The 20,405-nt window shown below is 43.6% G+C and overlaps 1 protein-coding gene across 4 annotated transcripts in view; it reads right to left on the bottom strand.

Annotated features, from left to right (window-relative positions):
• Positions 1-20,405, bottom strand: part of LOC138285015 (protein Aster-B) — a 405,970-nt gene that overhangs the window by 315,384 nt on the left and 70,181 nt on the right. For all 4 annotated transcript variants that reach the window (XM_069224429.1, XM_069224431.1, XM_069224428.1 and 1 more), the window contains exon 2: positions 17,403-17,613. In XM_069224429.1, the coding sequence (XP_069080530.1) occupies positions 17,403-17,613 (211 nt within the window). The remainder of the gene's footprint in view (positions 1-17,402; positions 17,614-20,405) is intronic.

The raw sequence follows: 20,405 nt of genomic DNA, 5'->3' as shown, positions 1-20,405 counted from the left end.
CACATCTTCTTTTATCAGAGGACGGCCTTTAAAAGGAGCCTTCATCCCTTTCCTTTCCAACCCTTTCGGAAAGGTCACCAAGCTCCCACTTGCGTCCAAACAATTGAACGGTGGCCCCCAATTCTCAAGTTCTGGTGCTAACATTATAAATAATGCTCACTAGATCTCCGGCGCGTCAGCAAGACCAATCAAATGAAAAACTGTGCCCAAGTTATGTGGGGTGTACTCAATAAACAGGTCTGAGATGCACATATGAAGGAGATGTAGCCTCTTTATTCATTTGTGAGATTATACAAATGTATTGGTAGCATCCTTTAATAATACTTTCAGTGACACAAGTGTTTTTTCGTCGCAGTTCTTATGCGTAGTTTCACATTTTAATTACCCATGAAATGTATGCAATTTCTAATTTTTTTATCCTCGTGAAGCTTTTTCTTCATATTGTAAAATAATTTTCAACTCAATTCATGATCACCTTCACTCTAATGAAATTCACCCAGACTGAAAAATGTATGTAGAACCTACTCCTGCAAGTATACTGTTTACAGAGGTTTTCTATGCAACACGGGCTTTTGCTGGAGAATAACACTGATTTGTTCATGAAGTATTCTAATCAAATATATTTTGTTAGTCCTAAGTATTCACGCTATTGTACACCGTAATATGTAATTTCAGATGTGGCAAAGTAAAGAAAAAATGCAAATGCTCCACAGACTTTTGTGACGTTTGTGTAAAAAACTTAGCAATTTCATACACCTGTAAACCTAACGTCGATCACACTATCAAAAACGTCCTATCTACGTCACTCTTTAAGCACCCACTCTTCTAAACATATGGGAAGCTTCCCAACCAGCAACCAATAGGACAACACATAGATGGTCAAGACATACATGATCATACCTGCAACTAAATTGGAAAACATGCATACTTAAACAAAAAAAACAACTGCGGAAGAAAACGATGGTAGGAAATTAAAAAAGCTAGTGATTTAGTAGTATTTTGGTGACATGTAGCCAGTTTTTAATTTGTGATTGACCTCACATAGGTAGATTTTCACATCAACTGATAAATGTAAGTTGGGGTTATGTCTTCGGGTGTCCAGTGACTGAAGAATGATGGTCTGTGCTTTACCTGTCATTTCAGCAATTTGATGGACAGATTGGACTCCACAGAGGTGATGGTATGTTTTATTCTTTCACAGTTCGATAGGAAGCTAAATTATATTTTATTAAAATGTATGAAGGGGTGCATTGAATCGTTGTTGCCCGAGGCTACTGTCAGGGGTGGCACCTCTGCAGTGGCGGAGGAGTGGCGCCCCACTGACTGAAAGCCAGCAGCAGAGAAATAAAACGATATTTGAATATCATTTTATTTTTCTACAGCTGGCTCAGCCAGCAGGTGCAGGGAGGGGCAGGGCTGGGCCTCGGGTGGGAGGGGGGATGAGGGTTTGTGTGCACTAAGTGCGCATGTGTGTTTGGACAGCCTAAGATGGCTGCCCAAACACGCATGCGCACTTAGATTTCTCCAGCCCGACTGTGTTCACAGCCATACTGGAGAAAGTGCACAGGCCCAAGGGTTGTGTCTGAGCAGCAGCCACTGCAGCTCAGACCAATCCTACTAATGCTGCTTACTTGCTATGCTTAGCATGTAAGCAGCGCCAGGATTGCTGGGGAGCCTCCTCTGGTGTCCCAACTAATGCTGGGATACCAGAACAGGAAAGGAGGATGAACGAGGCAGCAGAAGAGGATGGCGGTGGCGATTAACGCAGTTTAAATAAAAGAAAATCCCCCTCACCCCTCCCTGTCAGCCCGCTCCTCCCTCCCTACCCCTCCCCTTGATATCTGTGGCATCTGCCACTGGCTACTGTTCTTGCTCTCTCACTAAAACCCTTCAGCATTTGTTAGAAATATCTTCAGACCTCTCCTGCCAGGGAGTGATGTTTGATTACTCTCCCTCACATAGCACCACCCCACGTTTAGGAGAACTTGGCAGTATGAAAGTTAGTAACATTCTGGGTTACACATAGTATTTATTTAAATAAAGTGATTGTCTTATGATGTACTACTAATTGGACCCTTTTCCCCAATAGTGCAGAACAATAAAGTGAGCAGTATGCACTTTACAGGACTGAAAGCAAAAAAGGGCATTTCCTAAGGAACCATGTAAAATAGGGAAGGGACAACCCAGGATCTATGCCCTCAGATAGAAGGTTCTATCTACATTTTAACACACATAATATTACACAATTTCACCTCTCATCCTTGCAATCCTGTACATTTCAATCACACACATTAATTATGAAACCATGGGAAATGCATAGCACGTTCAGAACTCACACTCCTTCTCACACTGATGATTAACAGCAAAAAAAATTGAGTGAGAAATTAGTTTTCAGGGGAAGATGAGGAACACCGAGCACACAAGTTGGACCATATGCAGCTGTAAAATTCATGGTTGAGCCTGATCACAACTACAGTGTGAGTTTCTGAAAACTACAAATATGGAGGGACACTGCCCATAAACTAAATATTACCAGGTCAATACTTTAACCCTTATTAGGTTAAACTTAGAGACCTGAAGGTAACACCTTAGAGCAGAGAAGGAGCATGTGTGAGCTTAAACGTTTATGAAGCATTGAGCGTAGTAACGGTAACAGAGATCTTTGTAAGTCAGTTGGACACATTATTTCGCTAAAATGGGTGAACATGAGTGAAATGTATTTCTTCACAGAAAAGTGCTGAAAAAACAGTGCCTAGTATTTGGAAATTACTATCTCTTGTATGGTATTTGCACAGATTTTTTATTTCTGTAGGGAATCGTTTTTGGTGGCCATAAGGCTCTGCACCCCGTACTCTTGCTAACCAGTGGTAAAGTGCTTGTGCTCCCAATTTTAAATATGATAAAACTTTAATTTACCTTATTGACACATTTCATTTACGTGTACGTCCCTAGTATAAAGTACCACATATACTAGTGAGCAGCACCACTCGTTGTGTCACCCACTAAAACAGCACTGTAAAATATGGCTACAGAACTTTTAAACTGCCATTTCGAGCTGGCAAAAACTTTTGCCAGGCATTAACTGCCCTTTTTGTTAATACTTGGACATGGAACACACTCCCTCCCAAACTCAGACAGACAGGCTTCATCATTGAAGCAATTCAGGAAGGATCTCACGACCTGGCTCTTCGAATGATCAGCATGCCTACCACTGTGCCTTGAGAACCTACGGGTGATTAGCCATGATCTACAAGTACTGATTGATTGATTGATTGAAGTCAACTCTAAGTTGTCTCTCAATGCCCATAGGGTAGAATGCTTGGTGTTTAAATAGTAGGCCAATCATATTTAAGGATTTACGTGTCCTGGCCATGAAAGACCTCCAAAGTAGTTTTCACTGTAGCAAGGCTAACTGTCCCATAGGCAAACACTGGAATACATAATTACAACCTATAATGGATAGTTTTGGTTTGGGAGCAGTTAGCAAATGGCCTAAGGACTTATCGTAATAGTAATTAAACCCCAACTTAATGGAAAACTCTGATTTTATATTACTTTTTGAAAGTGACACTTTTAGAAAGTTGTAATTTTCTTGCCTAAGCCAAATTTGCCTTTCTGATAGTGCCCAGTGTGACATGCCTAGGGATGGTTACCCTGTGGTGAGGTGTGGAATGCTCCCCGACTGCGCATAAAAACCTTGAGTGTGGAGAAGTGTTTTATTCCTTGAGCAGAATGACCTAGACATGGTGTCCCATTCAAAGGGGCCTTCGTTGTTCCTGGAAGATGTAGCTCACACATAGGCCTACCTCTCTTTGTCTTCCTAGGCAGCTTGGCACCAAACCCAGTGGGAGGGGGAGCAGCCCCAGAACTGGTTTGGAGTGACTACAAGAGAAGGATTGACCATTATCTTAGCCACACCTCTGTGTGGGCACATGGAGCTCTGACCAGGGAAAGAAAGTGTCTGCCATGTAGAATTTAGATGGAGAAGAGCATTGTGGGATAGTTTACAGTAAAACACACAGGAAGTGATGCAAGCGTCAGTCACCCCTGGAAACGACCTACTCGCATGCTGGCAGTGGGTATTAAAGTGGCATCTCTAATGGCCCTCCCAAAACACTCCTGGACCTGTGAAGATCAGAAGGACAGCCTTACTGTCTGAATTCTGAAAGGATAATGGGTCTGCTTGCCTTGAATCCAGTATCCCAGAAGTGACTATAAGGGCCTGTTGCCTAACCTTCTAATTGAGCTATAGGAATACAACAAGCTTCCAGAGGCCTTTCCTGCAACTGCCCAGCTGACCGGTTCCAGCTTGACTGGCCCTGGATCTTGCTGCTGGCCTCTGCTTGAGTCAGTCTTGACCCTGAAGTGCTGCCATAAGGTCCTGGACCCATGGCTGGAGTTAATTCCTAAAGTTTTCATAATCCTGGCACTAATAAACTTTCTGCCAACTTTTTGCCCCTAGAACCAACATGGGACAGGGACCAACCAGGCAATCTGATCAAATGAAGATGCATCACCACTAGCCAAAGATTCAGGTTGCACCTGCTACAGACTTCTCTGCAGCAGCAAATCCAATCCAGTGTGGATTTGTAGAGGTGTCCAGCTTCATAAAGCCCTCTGCAGCTACAGCCTCCATCTGTGCCCTGCTGGAAGAATACGAGCTCCAAAACATGACTGAGTCTGAAGGTAGTAATCTTTATCAGGCTAGGGCACAAAAAGTAACTATCAACGTAGCTTCCCTGGGTACAAAATTCAAATCAATGTTGCTCTGAGCTTTCCCATCAAAATTGAATGGCTTCACCAAGACATTGTCCAGCAATCAGACCCAGTTGAGCCTTCTAGGGACACCGCCTGCTGCATTGTCCAGCAAAGCATTTTTGACTTCCATTCCAGAGACTAAGTCCGAAGGTAAAACTTTTCACTGGGACGATCCTGGTCCCTGTATTCAACCTGTGCTCCATCGTGGCTAGCCTTAACTTTTGACTTTGTCCTATTCAAGTGCAACCAGATGACCTCAGTTGGTACTTAATGTTTTTTGGTGCTATTTTGAACCTTACATTGTAACAAATCATAACTTCAGGTGTACCCATTGAATGTTTTGGCATTTTGATGTCATTTTATTTATCAAAATGTTCTCTTTTAAAAAATTGATTTGGGACTTTTCTTGTGTTGTGGTGTCACTTTATTACTATTTCAGTGCTCCATAAACACTTTACACATAACCTCTAAGTTAACCCTTACTGCTTTTATGGCAACCTACCAGAGGGTTGAGCACAGGTTTAATTAGTGACTTCAGTGGTTCACCCTGACAAGGGTGGTGATTATTATTTGAGGTGAGTTCTCACACCCCCGACTAATACTCTAATTTCTTTCAAATCTTTACAACTGAGTAATAAACATTGAATCATGGTAACGCGCCACATATTTTAAGAAGTCAATATTGCAAATAAAATAGTCAATGATAAACATGAAGCAGGTTAGAAGTAGGAAAACATTATCTGCTGTGATGGAGTCATCTGGTGCCATGGCCATCTTGTTGTGGCAGGCTGTAGATATAGTCTGTTGCAATATTAAGAAAGTGTCATCTACAGTAAAAGGCTATAACTTATTTACTATAGGCAAGTAGTGGCACATGTTCTAGCCCACCAATACGTGAATGTTGACTAACCAGGTTGCACATTGGCTTTGTTAAAGCAATCAGAGACTCCCAGGACACTGGTGGGGGCCATTCACGATAACCTGGGGCACATGAGAAATACTCAAGCAGACATCACTGATATTTTCACCCAATACTACGAGCACTTGTACTCTTCCCCTCAGGAGCCCCCCTTGGCACATGTGCAGGAGTATCTGCGAGTGATAGAAATCTCTCACCTGTCCCCACTACAGTTGCTGGACTTGGAGCAACCTCTCCAGATAGAGGAGATTAACCAGGGTATCCGCAAGATGGCACGGGGCAAGACGCCAAGTAGCGACAGATTTCCTGTGGAATATTATGCAACCTTTCGAGCCACTCTTGCTTCATGTCTGCTAGAGGTCTACCAAGAAGCACATCAATGGGGAGTTTTACCAAGCTCTCTATGTGGGGCCCTCATAGTAGTACTCCCGAAATCAAGTAGCGATCCCTTGGAGAGGAGCTCATATCGCTCATTGACTTTCTTGACCTTTGACTATAAAATCTTAAGTTAGATCCTTGCAAATAGGCTGCTTCCGACACTTGACACACTTGTCCACTCAAACCAATGTGGATTTGTGCCTCACAGGGCCACACATTATAACATCAGGTGCCTCTATCACATAACGGATACAATGTCTGTGGAGGAGGGGGCTGAACTCCCAATGTCTATCTCCCTGGATTTTGAGAAAGCGTTTGACACGCTGAACTGGCCCTACTTACTGTAGGCATTTGGTATGGGTCCTAACTTCTTAGGTTGGGTCAAAAGTTTGTACACCGCCCCTTCTCAGTAGCGGGACCCACCAAAGGTGTTCTTAAGCCCCATTAATTGTTTGCATTAGCCATGGAGCTGCTTGCAGCCATGCTGCATAATAGGGATCCTGACTGGGGCATCGGAGTGGGACCAGACTAGCATACCACGTCCCTGTATGCAGACGATGTGCTCTACAGGATCAGGCCTCCACCTTACACATTACTTGCCTTTTACAACCTATAGGCCATTTCCGAGAGATGGCTGGTCTCAAGGTCAACTGGGGTAAATCCTACATATTCCCTGTATGCTGGATTGAACTGGAACACCCAGTAATGCCAGAAGTAGGGCACCTCCTATGGACCTTTGACACCTTTCAATATCGTGGCATTAATGTTTATCATACAGAAGGAGATTTGTTTGATGTTAATCATGGTAAGAACTTGACCTTATTTTGCAAATCCATGCACTTTTGGACATGACTACCCCTCTCGCCTATGGGCAGAGCTTCGGTGGCCAAAGAGCTGATCCTTCCAAGATTCCTGTATTTCTTTGCGGTCTTGCCAGGGATACCAAATAGATCATTTTTTAAAACCTTTAAAAGTTTGGAATCTGAACTGGTTTGGGGACCTGTTCAAAAACAGGTTGCAACTCACATGCTTCAGCACCCATGCTCGAGGTGGGCCTCGCAGTCCCGGACCAGGAGCTGTACTTCACAGTAGCTCGGTTGCAATGGCCTATGCACTGGCTGGCCTGGGATAGGAGAATGGAGGGTGGCCTGGCTCGGGCAGACTTGGGGGACATGGACATGCTGGAGTGGCTGTTCACACCGGGCGGGCTGACTAGAAGATTGGTAAGGCTTACATGAGTAACCAAGCTCGTTTGGATCCTTTATCTCCAAACCAGATGTGCACCGAAACCTTATGCGCAGCAGCTGCACCTATGGAGTGTACTGGCTATGAAGAACTTGCTGAAAGCTCACAATTTTTCTCAGCCACATGACACCGAGCTCATCCGAATAGCTGATCTCTACAGTTTACGAGATTGGAGCAGGTCTCTTCCTAGACCACACTGCAGACGCCTACCTGGACAGTGTGGGCACCAGGACAATCTGAGGCACTAGTACACTTGGGCCTGCAATGCTTTGTAACTCATGGGCTAGACTGTTGAGTGGTCTCAGTCCTATATGCAGCACTATAGGGGGAATTCAGTGAATTTCTGACTCTGAGCAAACTCAAATGGGACAATGGCTTGAGCACAGAATGACCTACCAAGCAATTAACCATGGCCTTAGAACGGGTGAAACACATCTTCTGCAGAGCCTGCTTAAAATTCACCCAATTCAATTTTGTACGTCCAACTTACCTTACACTGCACCGTCTACACAACATGTTTCCTGGGACATCCCCTGCATGCTCAAGATATGGCCATGTAGAGGCTACATTTATCCATATGGTTTGGGAATGCCCACCATTAATGCACACCTGGACCCGGGTGCTGGAACATGTATCAACGATAATTGATGTCCAACTGTCACCAGCCCTGGTCCTCTGTCTCTTGGGGCCACGAAACAAACCAAGCATGCCAAGCACTACTTGAAGCTGGTTGACTTGGCTTTGGTCCTCTTTAAGAGATTAATCGCCATGGCTCGGAGTGAATGCTGATTGCAAGATATGGGGAGATAGTGCTGCAGCTATGATATGGGACATGGATGTTCTTAAATTATTCAATAAAATGAACCACCTCCCCCCAGGCTGCAATATCTCCCACTATGAGGCAGCCGACTGACAATATTGAGCCACCAGGAGACCAGTTCGCTTCTATGCACTCTATTGTGGGACATCCACATGAGACCCTCGACTCCCCATCACTGAACCCGAAGCAATATACTGCATCCTCCCCATCCCCTCCCTGTAACACACCATTAGACAGTAATCTGTATGTCAATATTTGCTCCCGAATGTTTACATCTCCACAACCCATGTGGCTGCCAAAAGCCAAGCCAGCTACAGAGTTTTCATAAGTTACTGTTATTCTAAGTTCTGATTGGTAATACACACACTACCGATGTTTTAAGAGGACAGGGTGCAGCAGCTTGCAATGGGCAGTTATTCTATTTTGTTTTCTCTCACTGTCTCTTGTTACCAACTCCATGTTAATGTAAGATTTGCTTTCAACACCATTGTTAATGTTGAAATGATGCGGAATGTTTGCCTATTCACTTCATACAAGGGTTAACTAATGTATCGTACTCGATTTGTGGTGATTTGCAATAAATGACAATAAAGAAATGCAAACCTTTTTTTAAAAAATAGTGATACAAGGGAATATAAATAAAATGTTGAAAAACTATTTTATTTTCTACAAATCCCTTCTATTTGTGGCAGATGGACACATATTATGTTTACTATTTTTACAGTGAAAAGACTATCATCTCTTACCCTCACAGACTACTGGTAACATTGTAATCACATTATGCCTTGGTATGGTGAAAGAAACCAGCTACAGAAATGTAACAAAACTCTGATCGCCTGGAAAATGTGAGCTCTTAGTCAGTCACAAGGTTCCCAAAATACATCAGGGGACAAGCAAACTTTTGCAAGTGACTATTGTGGAAGTTGACCCAGATCTCCTTATGCTTTACAACAAGGAATTAGGCATATACTTGTTTGTTTAAGCATATATTGACACTTATTCTATTAGTTACGCACTCACTTCTCTAGTAAGAATATTTTCTTGTGGAGTTGGACCTATGCTGCTATGAAATAGGGGAACAACCAATTGCCCTCACACGGGCGCTCAGTGCGTCCCTGCACTTTCCATAATACAGACAAAGCTGCCAAATGTCTGAGGCCTGTTCTGTGATACCTAAGAGATTCAATAGGTGCAGAAGAAGTGCACACATGTCAATCATGCCCTGTGGCATTTCTGGTAATATGCCCTCTGGATTCAAACGCCTAATGTTTGTTTCAACTTCTATCACAATCATCATATTTTTTACGTTTGTCCTCGTATTTAATCTTCCTGAACCCAGGCTTGATGATTGAATAAGATCAATGCTCAAATATTATAATTAGAAAAAAATGGGAATCGAAAATTAAAAAAAAAAAAAAGTTTGAAAACAAAATGTTTGAAAATAGAGAAAGGGTAAGGGTTAAAATGGGAATAAGTGACTTGAAACGGAGAGACCTCAGTTTTGGTGTGAGCTGTGACTTAGAGGTCATAAAGTTAAACAAACTAGGATCTAAAAGTAAATGTAGATTTCTTTTAAGAATCCTGGACTTTCATTGCAAAATCTACAGGATTCCTCACAGAAAATGCATGTGTTTTATTTAACAGCACCAAAGCTACAACGAAGTTAAGAAATACATCAGATAAAAAGTGAATTAGTAAAAAAGAAGATATTTAGTCATTAAATCAATGTCAAAATGACACACCTAACTGAAAGGGACTAAGAAGACAATAATCTATGGAGAAATAAAAAAAAGCCTTTATAGAAAACAATGAAGATCAGTGTTTTCCTAGTGGAGTGGGTGACTGGGTCCTAGGTGCCTTTACAGGCCAGCAATAAAGTGAAGGGGCCAGGTTAAGCCTAGCAGTTTGCCCAGTCAACAGTTTTACCTTCTGACTTTGGGCCTGATTTAGGTCTTGGCAGAGGGAATACTCCATCACAAACATGACTGACATCTCACCTGCCTTATTACATTCCTATAGGATATCATGTGATCGCAATAAGGTGGGAGGAATTCTGTCATGTTTGTGACGAAGTATTCCCCTCCGCCCAGACCTAAATCAGGCTCTTTGTCACTTTCTCTTAAGTCCTAACCTTTCGCTGAATCAGGTCAGACTGCTATGAGCGAGATGGGCTCCACAAAATTGGGTAAGTCAATTTGGCCGGCCTTTAAGCCTTGAACTCAGCTCTGGATAGCTGTGAGCAAAATTAAACGGAATCCTCTAGCTGCCAAGGTCATGTCTTGTGGACTCACTCTGAGTTTCTGATAATGGGGCACCGATATCTCGTGAGGTGGGGAATATCCAGATCCTTATGAGTTGAAATCAGCTGGTCTACTAAGAAATTAGTAATTTGCAGGGAAAATTGGTCATTCTGGGTCCCACCTAGAGATTGTGGCTGCTTTCAGCCATGAAATCTCCTAGTGAAACTTGAGAGATCTGCAGGAAGCCAGCAGGCTGCCAGCCCCTACAATGTCTTGCAGTGCAGAGAATACCTCACATCAAAAGCTGCCAAACCGTGCACAGGACCAGGCAAGATGAAAGAAGTCTGCTTCCCCCGCTCCATAACAGGCACACCTAAAATCCTCTCACAATCCCCATCTACACAGCACTATAGGCATATAATACACTCAATGAACAAAGCGATAGTGGATTAGTCATAGTCAGGAGCTTGCCAATCTGTGCGCAGCAATATTCCCATGTGGCATCTGTCAGCAGGCATAAGTCTGCCTCCCACCCAGCTTTGGTGGTGCTTCTTCTACTTAATGTGTCAGACTGTGCTCGATAGAGTAGTGTGATAAGTGTTTTGGGGTCAAGGCACCAGCCATTGCCTCTATGGTTTTTAGGCAGTTTGGTTCATTGGGAAAGTCAGACACCACGTTTTTGCTTGCGGCTTTCAGTCTGTAATGTAAAAGAGTGTCCATGGGGGTAATAGGAGAGTGTTGTTGGATGCCCCCCAGGGTATTACATGTGCCCTGAGGATGCAGATTGCCCCACGTTTTAAGGTTCAGTTTTCATAGCTGAGTTTGTGCTACCTTCTCAGATGCAGCAGGGAAAAGCAGGTGCTCAACCAGCGGGGTGAGTGAGGTTTATAGTGGCACGGTATTAGCCTTCCTTCTCAGCATTTCCCATACTGCAGTTGTACAAGCCATGTATCTATTTCACAGCTATTGATAGGTCTCTTGTTCCAGAGTATGGTCTGTTGGAGTGTGGGGGATGCAATAACATTTTCATGAGGTGAACCATGCATTTGGAGTGGTGAAACCAATAATGTGCACAGTGTGTCTGAGAGCAGAGAAAATATGACTCCATATTGGAAATGGTGAACCCACTTCTACAATATGGCAGGGTGAGGACGTCCCAGGCTACCCTCGGCTTCTTGCCTGCATATGTGAGTCTAGTTAAAAGAGAGTTCAGTGCTGCTCAAAACAGCTGCTGAATGTAATCAGGATATTTAGGAATCATATAGAAACTGTGGCAGCACCACCATTTTCATAAGAATAGTTCTTCCTGTCATGGATAGCAGTAGTTTTAACCAGTGAATTACCCATTCTTCCAAAGAGATAATTGACCTGCCTGAATTCAGAGCTAGTATTTTCTATGTGTTTGGCTAATCCATAATCCTAGGTATTTGATCAGAGTGTTGGACCAATCCAGGGGGGAATTTTGATGTGAGTCAAATGGTACTCTCTATCAATGGGATGAGTGCAGATTTGTGCCAGTTCATTGCAAGCCTGGAAAGACCTCTGAATCTTAAAGATTCTCTCAAAATAGGGTCAAGATTGAGATGCAGTTCCGTGACACTTAGGGTCTGGATGTCTGTATACATTGAAATTAATGAAAGCCAGTCTCAAAACTGCAGTGTGCTGCTCGTGTGGTGCTGCTTCTGCTTTGCAGCTGGGGCTCCACCACCAGCACAAACAGCGCAGGTGACAGTAGGCATCCCTGAGGGGTCCCGCACAGTATTCCAAGTAGTGGGGAAAGATCACTGTTTATTTAGAGTATTGCTGATGGGATCATATACAACAGCTTTATAGATGCTGGGAACCACTGGAGAATACCCTTTGCAGCCCAGCACTGCCACCAAATAGCTACATTCCAGTTAAATGAATGCCTTGGCGGCATTGAGTAGCTTTGCTGCTGTCTGGGTGCCAGGATTGATTTGGTGTAGCACGGTTAACATGGTCCTCAGATTGTATATGGTGCATTTCTCTCCATGGAGATGGCCTGATCCAGCAGGACCATCAATTGGCTATGACTTTTACAAGTATCTTTGCATCACAATTAATCAGTGACAGTGGTCTGTCGGATTCACACTGGTCTGTTGGTTTCAAAGGCTTGAGGCGTGTCATGATGATAGCTTCACTCACCATCTGTGGTAAAATAGCTGCGCCTGGTGGTTATTCGAATACCTCAGGTGACAGTGGTTTTAAGAGGTCAATATATGTTTTGTATATTTCAGGAGGCATGCCATCTGAACTAGGGACCTTACCATTTGGCAGTGATGGGGTGGGACAGGAGCCCATGTTGGGCTAAACTAAGCCATGCAATGGCCATGTCTTTAAGGTATTCATGCACCTGCACTGGGGCACATGCGTCTTGTGATGCATACAGGTCTGTGTAATAGTCATGGAACACTGCACATATTTCCTCAGACTGATGTTGAAGCTGGTTGTCTCTATTTGTGACTTCAAGAATTATCACTCACCGCCCATTGATTCATAATGGGGGCAGCAAGTGTAATTCCCAATCTCTCTCCCTCACAGTATGTCTGAGCTTGGGCATATTTTAAATATATGTGTGTCAGTGAGGGCAGGAGGTGTGTTTCCTGCTAAAGACTACATTGACATTCTGCTGATTGAGATACCCATGTACTCTTCTCGTCTTTCGGGGTGTGTTTAACCCTCGTATACTAGAGGTGAGGATCCTACAGGGGCTGATGCATGGACTGCTAGTAGCCATGGTATTATAGTAGTCAAGATGGTTTTAGGGAACGTCCCTTTACATAGTGTACCTACAATGAGCTAGTGAAAAATATACCCTGAGCTAAGTGGGGTGACCAAGTTGGTCCTGCCACAGGTAGTTGTTTATTCTTACTGTCCCACACCTGTTTCCCCAACCTACCAGCGAACAGCTACCCATCCTCCACCCTTGTCGCAACATAAATTTTACGCTAACAAGAACTTCAGTGCCCATTGAAGCAAAAACACAGCAATCGTAATAACCGCTGAGTTTACTATACAAGGGGGCATAGAACAGTCCATAGGGGGTATAGTGCCATCTTCATCTCTAGCCCGGGCACATATGTAGAAACATTATGGTTGTGATAACAGCTCGAGGAGGCCATAAGAGTTCTCAAGGGTCTAATGAAACCATGGTTTGCCAACTACTTGTTCATTAGTTAATGCTCTCCGATGATCTGGCACATCTTGTGCAGCCATGTCCATCCTCCAAGGTAGGCATACTAGTCCTACAAACATCTTCAGCCTTTCATTCAATTTTCATCAATGTCAGTATCTTGGTGCTCTGTGTCTTGGCAAGAAGAACAAGTCCAATGGGGCATTAACCATTTCAGGAATTTGTGTGCCTGTTGGAGGTGTTTAGATCCATGTGTTTGCCCTGATGAGTCAATTTCAAGCGAGCCATATTCATCATTTCATTTTATTTAGGTTCAGGTTCTGTAACTTTTTCTTAATTGACAGAAATGCCTCCCGGACCTCCTTTACCGCCACTGTGAAGACAGGGTATAAAAATACATTATACCGTTTACATTGCAGGCTTTGTCTTCTTGCACCAGATGTAAGGCAGTATCTTGTTTTGTGAAGTTTAGCAGCATGGCGATGATGGATCCAGCAGGAGTCCCTGGAGTCGAGCAGGGTGTAAGCGTGCGTTGGGTTCATTCCACTGCAAGCAATTTGGAGAACCTCTTTACGCTAATAAGGATTTCAACATGTCCTTCACAAAATCTTTCATCTTGCTGGTTGTGGGACTCTGCTACCCCCATGATGTGCAGGTTGTTTATTCTGGATATCGCTTCCAGGTCATTTTTAGCTTGGATTAATAACAAGACTTTGTCTATTTGAAGCAAATTTTCATTCTGGGAGTGCTGATCAACCTCTACAGTACAAAGCCGTTGTTCTGCTTCAGCGAGATATCTCTTTTGTTTCTGTATTTTCCGTGTTAAATTGTCCATGCAGGTGGTTAGTTAGTTGAGCTTTTGCTCGATAGTTGTGAGGCTAAGTTGTATATTACTGAGGACTATGTTCATAACAGTAGCACCCTCCATCATCACTCATCCTAGTGGCAGCGAGGAGAGTTTAGGTTGTCTGGACCCCATTGTTTTCCCCATTAAAGTGCCTGTGTCTCTCAGTCATTACAGGGTACTCTCTGTTCAATCCACCAATTTCCCTTGTACCATGTTTCTTGGACTTTGTCCCGGTGGCTCACTTCTTCTTTTGTCAGAGGCTGGCCTCTCCCTGCAGATGTCCAGGGGGCACGAGCAGCTTCAAGTTCTCTTTTTGTATGTAGGGTTATGGAACAGTTAGGTTAATATGGTGCACAATGGCTCCAGTGTGGACCTCTTCCCTGGGCCGAATCCAGGCACCTCCTTGAACACACCCTAGGGCCAGTCTTCTACTTTTCCAGGCACTGAGCAGGCATGTAGGCCTCACCGCCAGTACAGTGATTTTATTTTCAGGTTTGCTGACCTCCTCCGCAGCAGCCAGCCCATGGGTGGGAGGACAGCCACGCCAGCACCAGCAGACACCTGAATATGCACTTCTCTCTAGTGTCACTGGGAGGGGATCCCCTACTAGTGGCAGGACACCAGGTGCCTCCCCAGAGGCGGCCAGACACACCACCATGGCCCCAGGCCTATCAGATCGTAACTGTTGTCCATCATCCTTTTGTGTTGCTAATGTCACCCTAAGTGGGAAGGGTATGTCCAGAAGTGGGTCCCTTGCTCACTGTGCCACTGGAATCAAGCTAGCCTGGCTGAAGAAGGTGATACCCTGAAACCGGTCCCAGGATGCTTGTTTCCGGTCCAGGGAGGACCTGGCCTGGCAGTTCGGGCTGGACTGTTCCCACGAGGAACAGGGTCAAGACTGATTTGCATATGGCTGGGTCCAAACTGGGGTGGCATGGTGAGCAAAAGAACGATGGATTAAACCCAGATCTGTGACTGGGGGTGAGTGTTTACATTGTCAGCACTCCGTCCATCATCCTTTTGTGTTGCTGTTGTCCTGCTGGGACATGGATGCCTGAAAACACTTCCTAAGGCTACAAGAATAGAGCAGGCACATCAGAACCCCTCGTCACCCAGCTAGGCAGTTCGTCTGAAGTCCAAGGTTTATATCCCCTTTATTGATCTCTCCACTAGCAGTGCACAGAGCTCAGTAGAAAGGTGACCACCATGTCCGCCATGCTCAGCAAGTTGCAACCGCACCCTGCCACACGCGGGCCAGCCCTTGCCCCAGCACAGCATCTCTGGACTCACAGAAAGCCCTCAGCACTGGATCAATCAAGCCCTCCCCACCTCTGACATTCAAGGCTTTCAGACTGCCAACATTAAGGGTTGTTCTGGCCCTGATTTGTCTGGGGCCACTGGAGGTCCCAAATCAAGTGGCCATTTTGGTCATAGGCCAAGTCACGCTCCTTAATAATATCCACAACTTAACAAGTAACACATGGAGATCTGCTTGGAGTCTTTACTTCTCCAGAAGCAATTATTTTATGACTGCAGAATGAGGGCTCCATAATTCAACACTGTTTTCCACATTACAACCCATGAATGGCCTTTATGGTTGAAAAAGCAACCCGTGGATAGATTTTTGGTACCTCTGCTGGCCCTACATGAGGGCAACCGCAGGAACTCAAAAGCAAACCTCTATCTTTAAGTCCTGTTTACTTACTCTTTATGGCACTCTTTCTTTGACCTTTCATCAGCCTTTCAAATGAGACTGAGGAGGGCCTAATGATGGGTCAGGAGAACGACCCTGGGTTTCTTTGGGGGCTGTAGGGAGCATAATGTTGCTTCACTTACCCCTGACATTTTGGTCAATTGACAGACATGTTAGAACTAACATGACTTTACAGTACTGATCCTGCTCTAGCAAGGCCTATAGAACCTGTACAATTCCAGACTCTTTTTCATAAATTACAAAGACCCTTTGTTTTAAGTAGCAGTGCTAGTAATTCAAAATAATTCTGCCCTGAATGAGCATTAACATCCTTCACAATTTTAGGGCCTGATTTAAAGTTTGAGGGACAGGATACTCTGTCACAAATGCAGTCAGTACCCAGCCTGTTAGAGCCTCAGTCTACTAGCCTCATTTACAGTATGACAGACATTAAGTATTCTACGATGGAGGCCCGATGCCCCTGTACATGGAGTAATTAATCTGATGGCCCGACAACCACACAGCATGTGCCGTAAGATAAAGAAATTTGCAACATCCATAGTGGACAGTGTAAAGTCTTTTTTTTTCCTGTCCATCACTGACAGGAAAAATTTGGCAGTAAGGTACAGGAGAAAACAATAGTGACGCCTACACCCTGGGAGAAAATTCCCTGGGTGTGAGGGCCATTGGTTTTCTGTTTTCCAAAAACAAACTCTTGCTTCAAGAGAGCAAAATATGTTTAAAAGGTATGATGGCTGAACATCACAGCAGATAGTACCATCCGTCAAGCCTAGACTGACAGGAACCGCCATGACGAGGGTTCCTGACAAAGTAGAAAGCTGTACACAAGTCCCATGGACAACTCAAAATTTGGCAGGTTGAAGTGCTTCTGGATGGCAGAGGTATTATCCCCTTCCAACACTAAGGGGTAAACTCCATTTCATCTGCCAAACTCTAAATTAGGCCCTACATACTTACACTTCACTTTCTTCTGCTGCCATATATCTTCTTGTTCCAATAACAAGTAATTTATGTTTGCATAACACTGTTGCCATCCAAACACAGTACAAGAACCTTCCAATTCATAGCAGGGCTATCTTACATCTACCCAGCAGATTTTGAGTCAATCCTGGATGAACATCTGAGTCACATGAATTATGCTTCATCATTTCAACCCACAACAGTCCCCTCCTTCCCCCCACACTTATAAAAGCCTCATTTTCACTTTATTCAAGCTTCCTCACTTGCATTTTTGGAATATGATTCATAAACAGAAAAGAAACAGTTCAGTACATGAAAGCACAAAGAAATCAAGTAACTGATGATTATGGGAACAAATGAGTCTCACCTTGGAGTTTTTGCCTCCACTACGACCTGACTGCGCGGAACAGCTACGTTGTATTCCCTGCTCTGGCGTGGATGGAGATTTGTCTGATGAGTGGTCAGAACCCTTCTCCACCATGGTGTCCCCCTCAGTGTTCTGAGGTGTTGGAGATCGCGAGCGTTTGCGCAGGACGGGTGAGCAGGCAGGCGAGCTGCGATTGGAGTTACTTGCTGTGCTGCATTTGGAAAAGCCGAAAAGAATGGCATCTCTTAGATAGGACAAACACTGAAGTCTAAAAACGTAATTAGAATGTCTGAGTCACAGAAGAAAAATGTATTGGTTATGAGAGGTCCATCTCAACTAAAAGGATGAGATTTATACACTGACCTACTTATGATTTGTTACAAATAAACGTGGATCACCAAGGACCAAAATAAATAGCAGAATATCTGAGTAGCCCATGGAAAACAAAACTGAAACCTATAAAACTAACAAAACTGGCATCTTAGCATGATCTTCAGAGACAATTAGGAATGCAATATTTTATGTCAGTGATCTCTTTAGTAGATTTTTAAACATCATAGGATGAAAGATACTGGGGCATATGCACCAATCCAACTTCCTAACAGTATACCTTTTGCCCATTATTATTATCATGACCGCTGTCACCTTACCATGTTTAAAATCAATCAGCAGTCAGAGGTCCTACACAAGCATTCTTCTAGGACTGCTCACAGACAGAGGCCCAGGCACCCAGAAAAAACAAAAACACACACTGGGCATCTGGTGCATTTTGGTGCTTTCAATAGACATATGAGAAACTAAGACGCCACTACCCGAGCATGGCTTTTTCCCAGACAATTGAAATGCAGTAAACACAGCAGAGAGGTGCAAACACAATTGTAGTTCCTACTAATTCTCCCTTGAATCCATGAATAAATATACAAACAGAAAATGACTACATAATCCTGAAGAAGGCCCTATTAACTATTTCTCCAGTGGGAGTCGAAGGGCACTGATTGGCTGCACTGAAGAGGAACTTTCCCTAAAATAGCAGCAGACTCATTTTGTACAATATTTTGCCCACGTTCCGTAAGGGTGGATGTAGATGTGGTTTGGTGGACATTTGGTGGACATCTTCAAGGGACTCCTTAACTAACACAGAATACTTTTGCTGTTATAGTTTGTTTGTACATGAATCCCTTAAAAGCAATGTCCATGTGAGCACCAAATGTGTTTATGTCTAATTTGTTTACTGCATCTTAGTTACACATGCATTTTGCTATTTAACCCCTTCGCTGCCAGGCCTTTTCCGCCTCAGGTGCCAAGTCTTTTTTTTGCTATTTGGGGCAGTTCGTGCTTAGGCCCTCATAACTTTTTGTCAACATAAGCTACCCATGATAAATTTGCGTCCTTTTTTTCCAACATCCTAGGGATTCTAGCCGTACCCAGAGTTTGTGAGTTACCCTAGAGGAGACCAAGAAATTAGTACAGCAAAAAAATAGTTTTTTTCCAAAAAATGGATAAAAGGGTGCAGAACAGGGCCTTGTGTTTTTTTTTTCCTGATAATGGCATCAACAATGGGTTTGTGGTGCTAAAATTACCATATTCCCAGCTTTCAGGAAAAGGCAGACTTGAATCAGAAAACCACATTTTTCCACATAATTTTGGCATTTTACTGGGACATACCCCATTTTTACAATTTTTTTGTGCTTTCAGCCGCCTTCCTGTTAGTGACAGAAATGGGTGTGAAACCTATGCTGAATCCTGAACAGCTAAAGATTTCTGAAAAGAAAACAGCATTCTGAATTCAGCAAGGGGTACTTATGTAGATCCTTCAAAGTTTTCCTACAGAAAGTAACAGCTAAAGTAAAACAATATTGAAATTGAGGTGAAAAAAACAGCCATTTCTCTCAATGTTTTACTCTATAACTTTTTTCACCTATGGCAGATTTTTTAAAGCAATATACCGTTACGTCTGCTGGACTCTTCTGATTGCTGGAATATATAGGACTTGTAGGTTCATCAAGAACCCTAGGTACCCGGAGCCAATAAATGAGCTGCACCCTGCAATGGGTTTTCATTATATACCGGGTATACAGCAATTAATTTGGTGAAATATAAAGAGTGAGAAATAGGTATCAAGACAACCTTTGTATTTCCAAAATGGGCACAAGAAAAGGTGTTGGGAAGCAGTGGTTATTTGCACATGTCTGCATTCTGGGGTCCCCATACTAGCATGTGAATTACAGGGCATTTCTCAAATAGACGTATTTTTTACACACTGTCTTACATATGGAAGGAAAAAATGTGGAGAAAGACAAGGGGCAATAACATTTGTTCTTCTATTCTGTGTTTCCCAAGACTTGTGATAAAAATGGTACCTCACTTGCGTGGGTAGGCCTAATGCCTGCAACAGGAAATGCAACATGGACACATCACATTTTTACATTGAAATCTGACGTGTTTTTTGGAAAGTCGCTAGCTGTGGATTTTGGCCATTAGCTCAGCCGGAATCCAGGATGGGGTGACTTGTGGGGCTCTCACCAGGTTCTGTTACCCAGAATCCTTTGCACACCTCAAAATTTGGCAAAAAAACACTTTTTCCTCACCTTTCGGTGATAGTAAGTTCTGGAATCTGAGAGGAGCCACGCATTTCCTTCCACCCAGCATTCCCCCAAGTCTCGTGATAAAAATGGTACCTCACTTGTGTGGGTAGACCTAGTGCCCATGACAGGAAACACCCCAAAACACAACATGGACACATCACATTTTTACATTGACAACTGATGTATTTTTTGGAAAGTTCCTAGCTGTGGGTTTTGGCCTCTAGCTCAGCCGGCACCTAGAAAAACCTACCAAACCTATGCATTTTGTAAAACTAACTAGAAACCTAACCCAGGATGGGGTAACTTGTGGCACTCTCACCAGGTTCTGTTAACCAGAATCCTTTGCAAACCTCAAAATCTGGTAAACAAAACACTTTTTCCTGAGAATTCGGTGCTGCAAGTTTCTGGAATCTAAAAG

This window comes from Pleurodeles waltl, chromosome 3_1 (genome assembly GCF_031143425.1).
Source record: "Pleurodeles waltl isolate 20211129_DDA chromosome 3_1, aPleWal1.hap1.20221129, whole genome shotgun sequence".
NCBI classification, from domain to species: Eukaryota; Metazoa; Chordata; class Amphibia; order Caudata; family Salamandridae; genus Pleurodeles; species Pleurodeles waltl.
The sequence above is the reverse complement of the archived record's forward strand: the minus strand, read 5'-3'. Positions and strand labels throughout refer to the sequence as shown.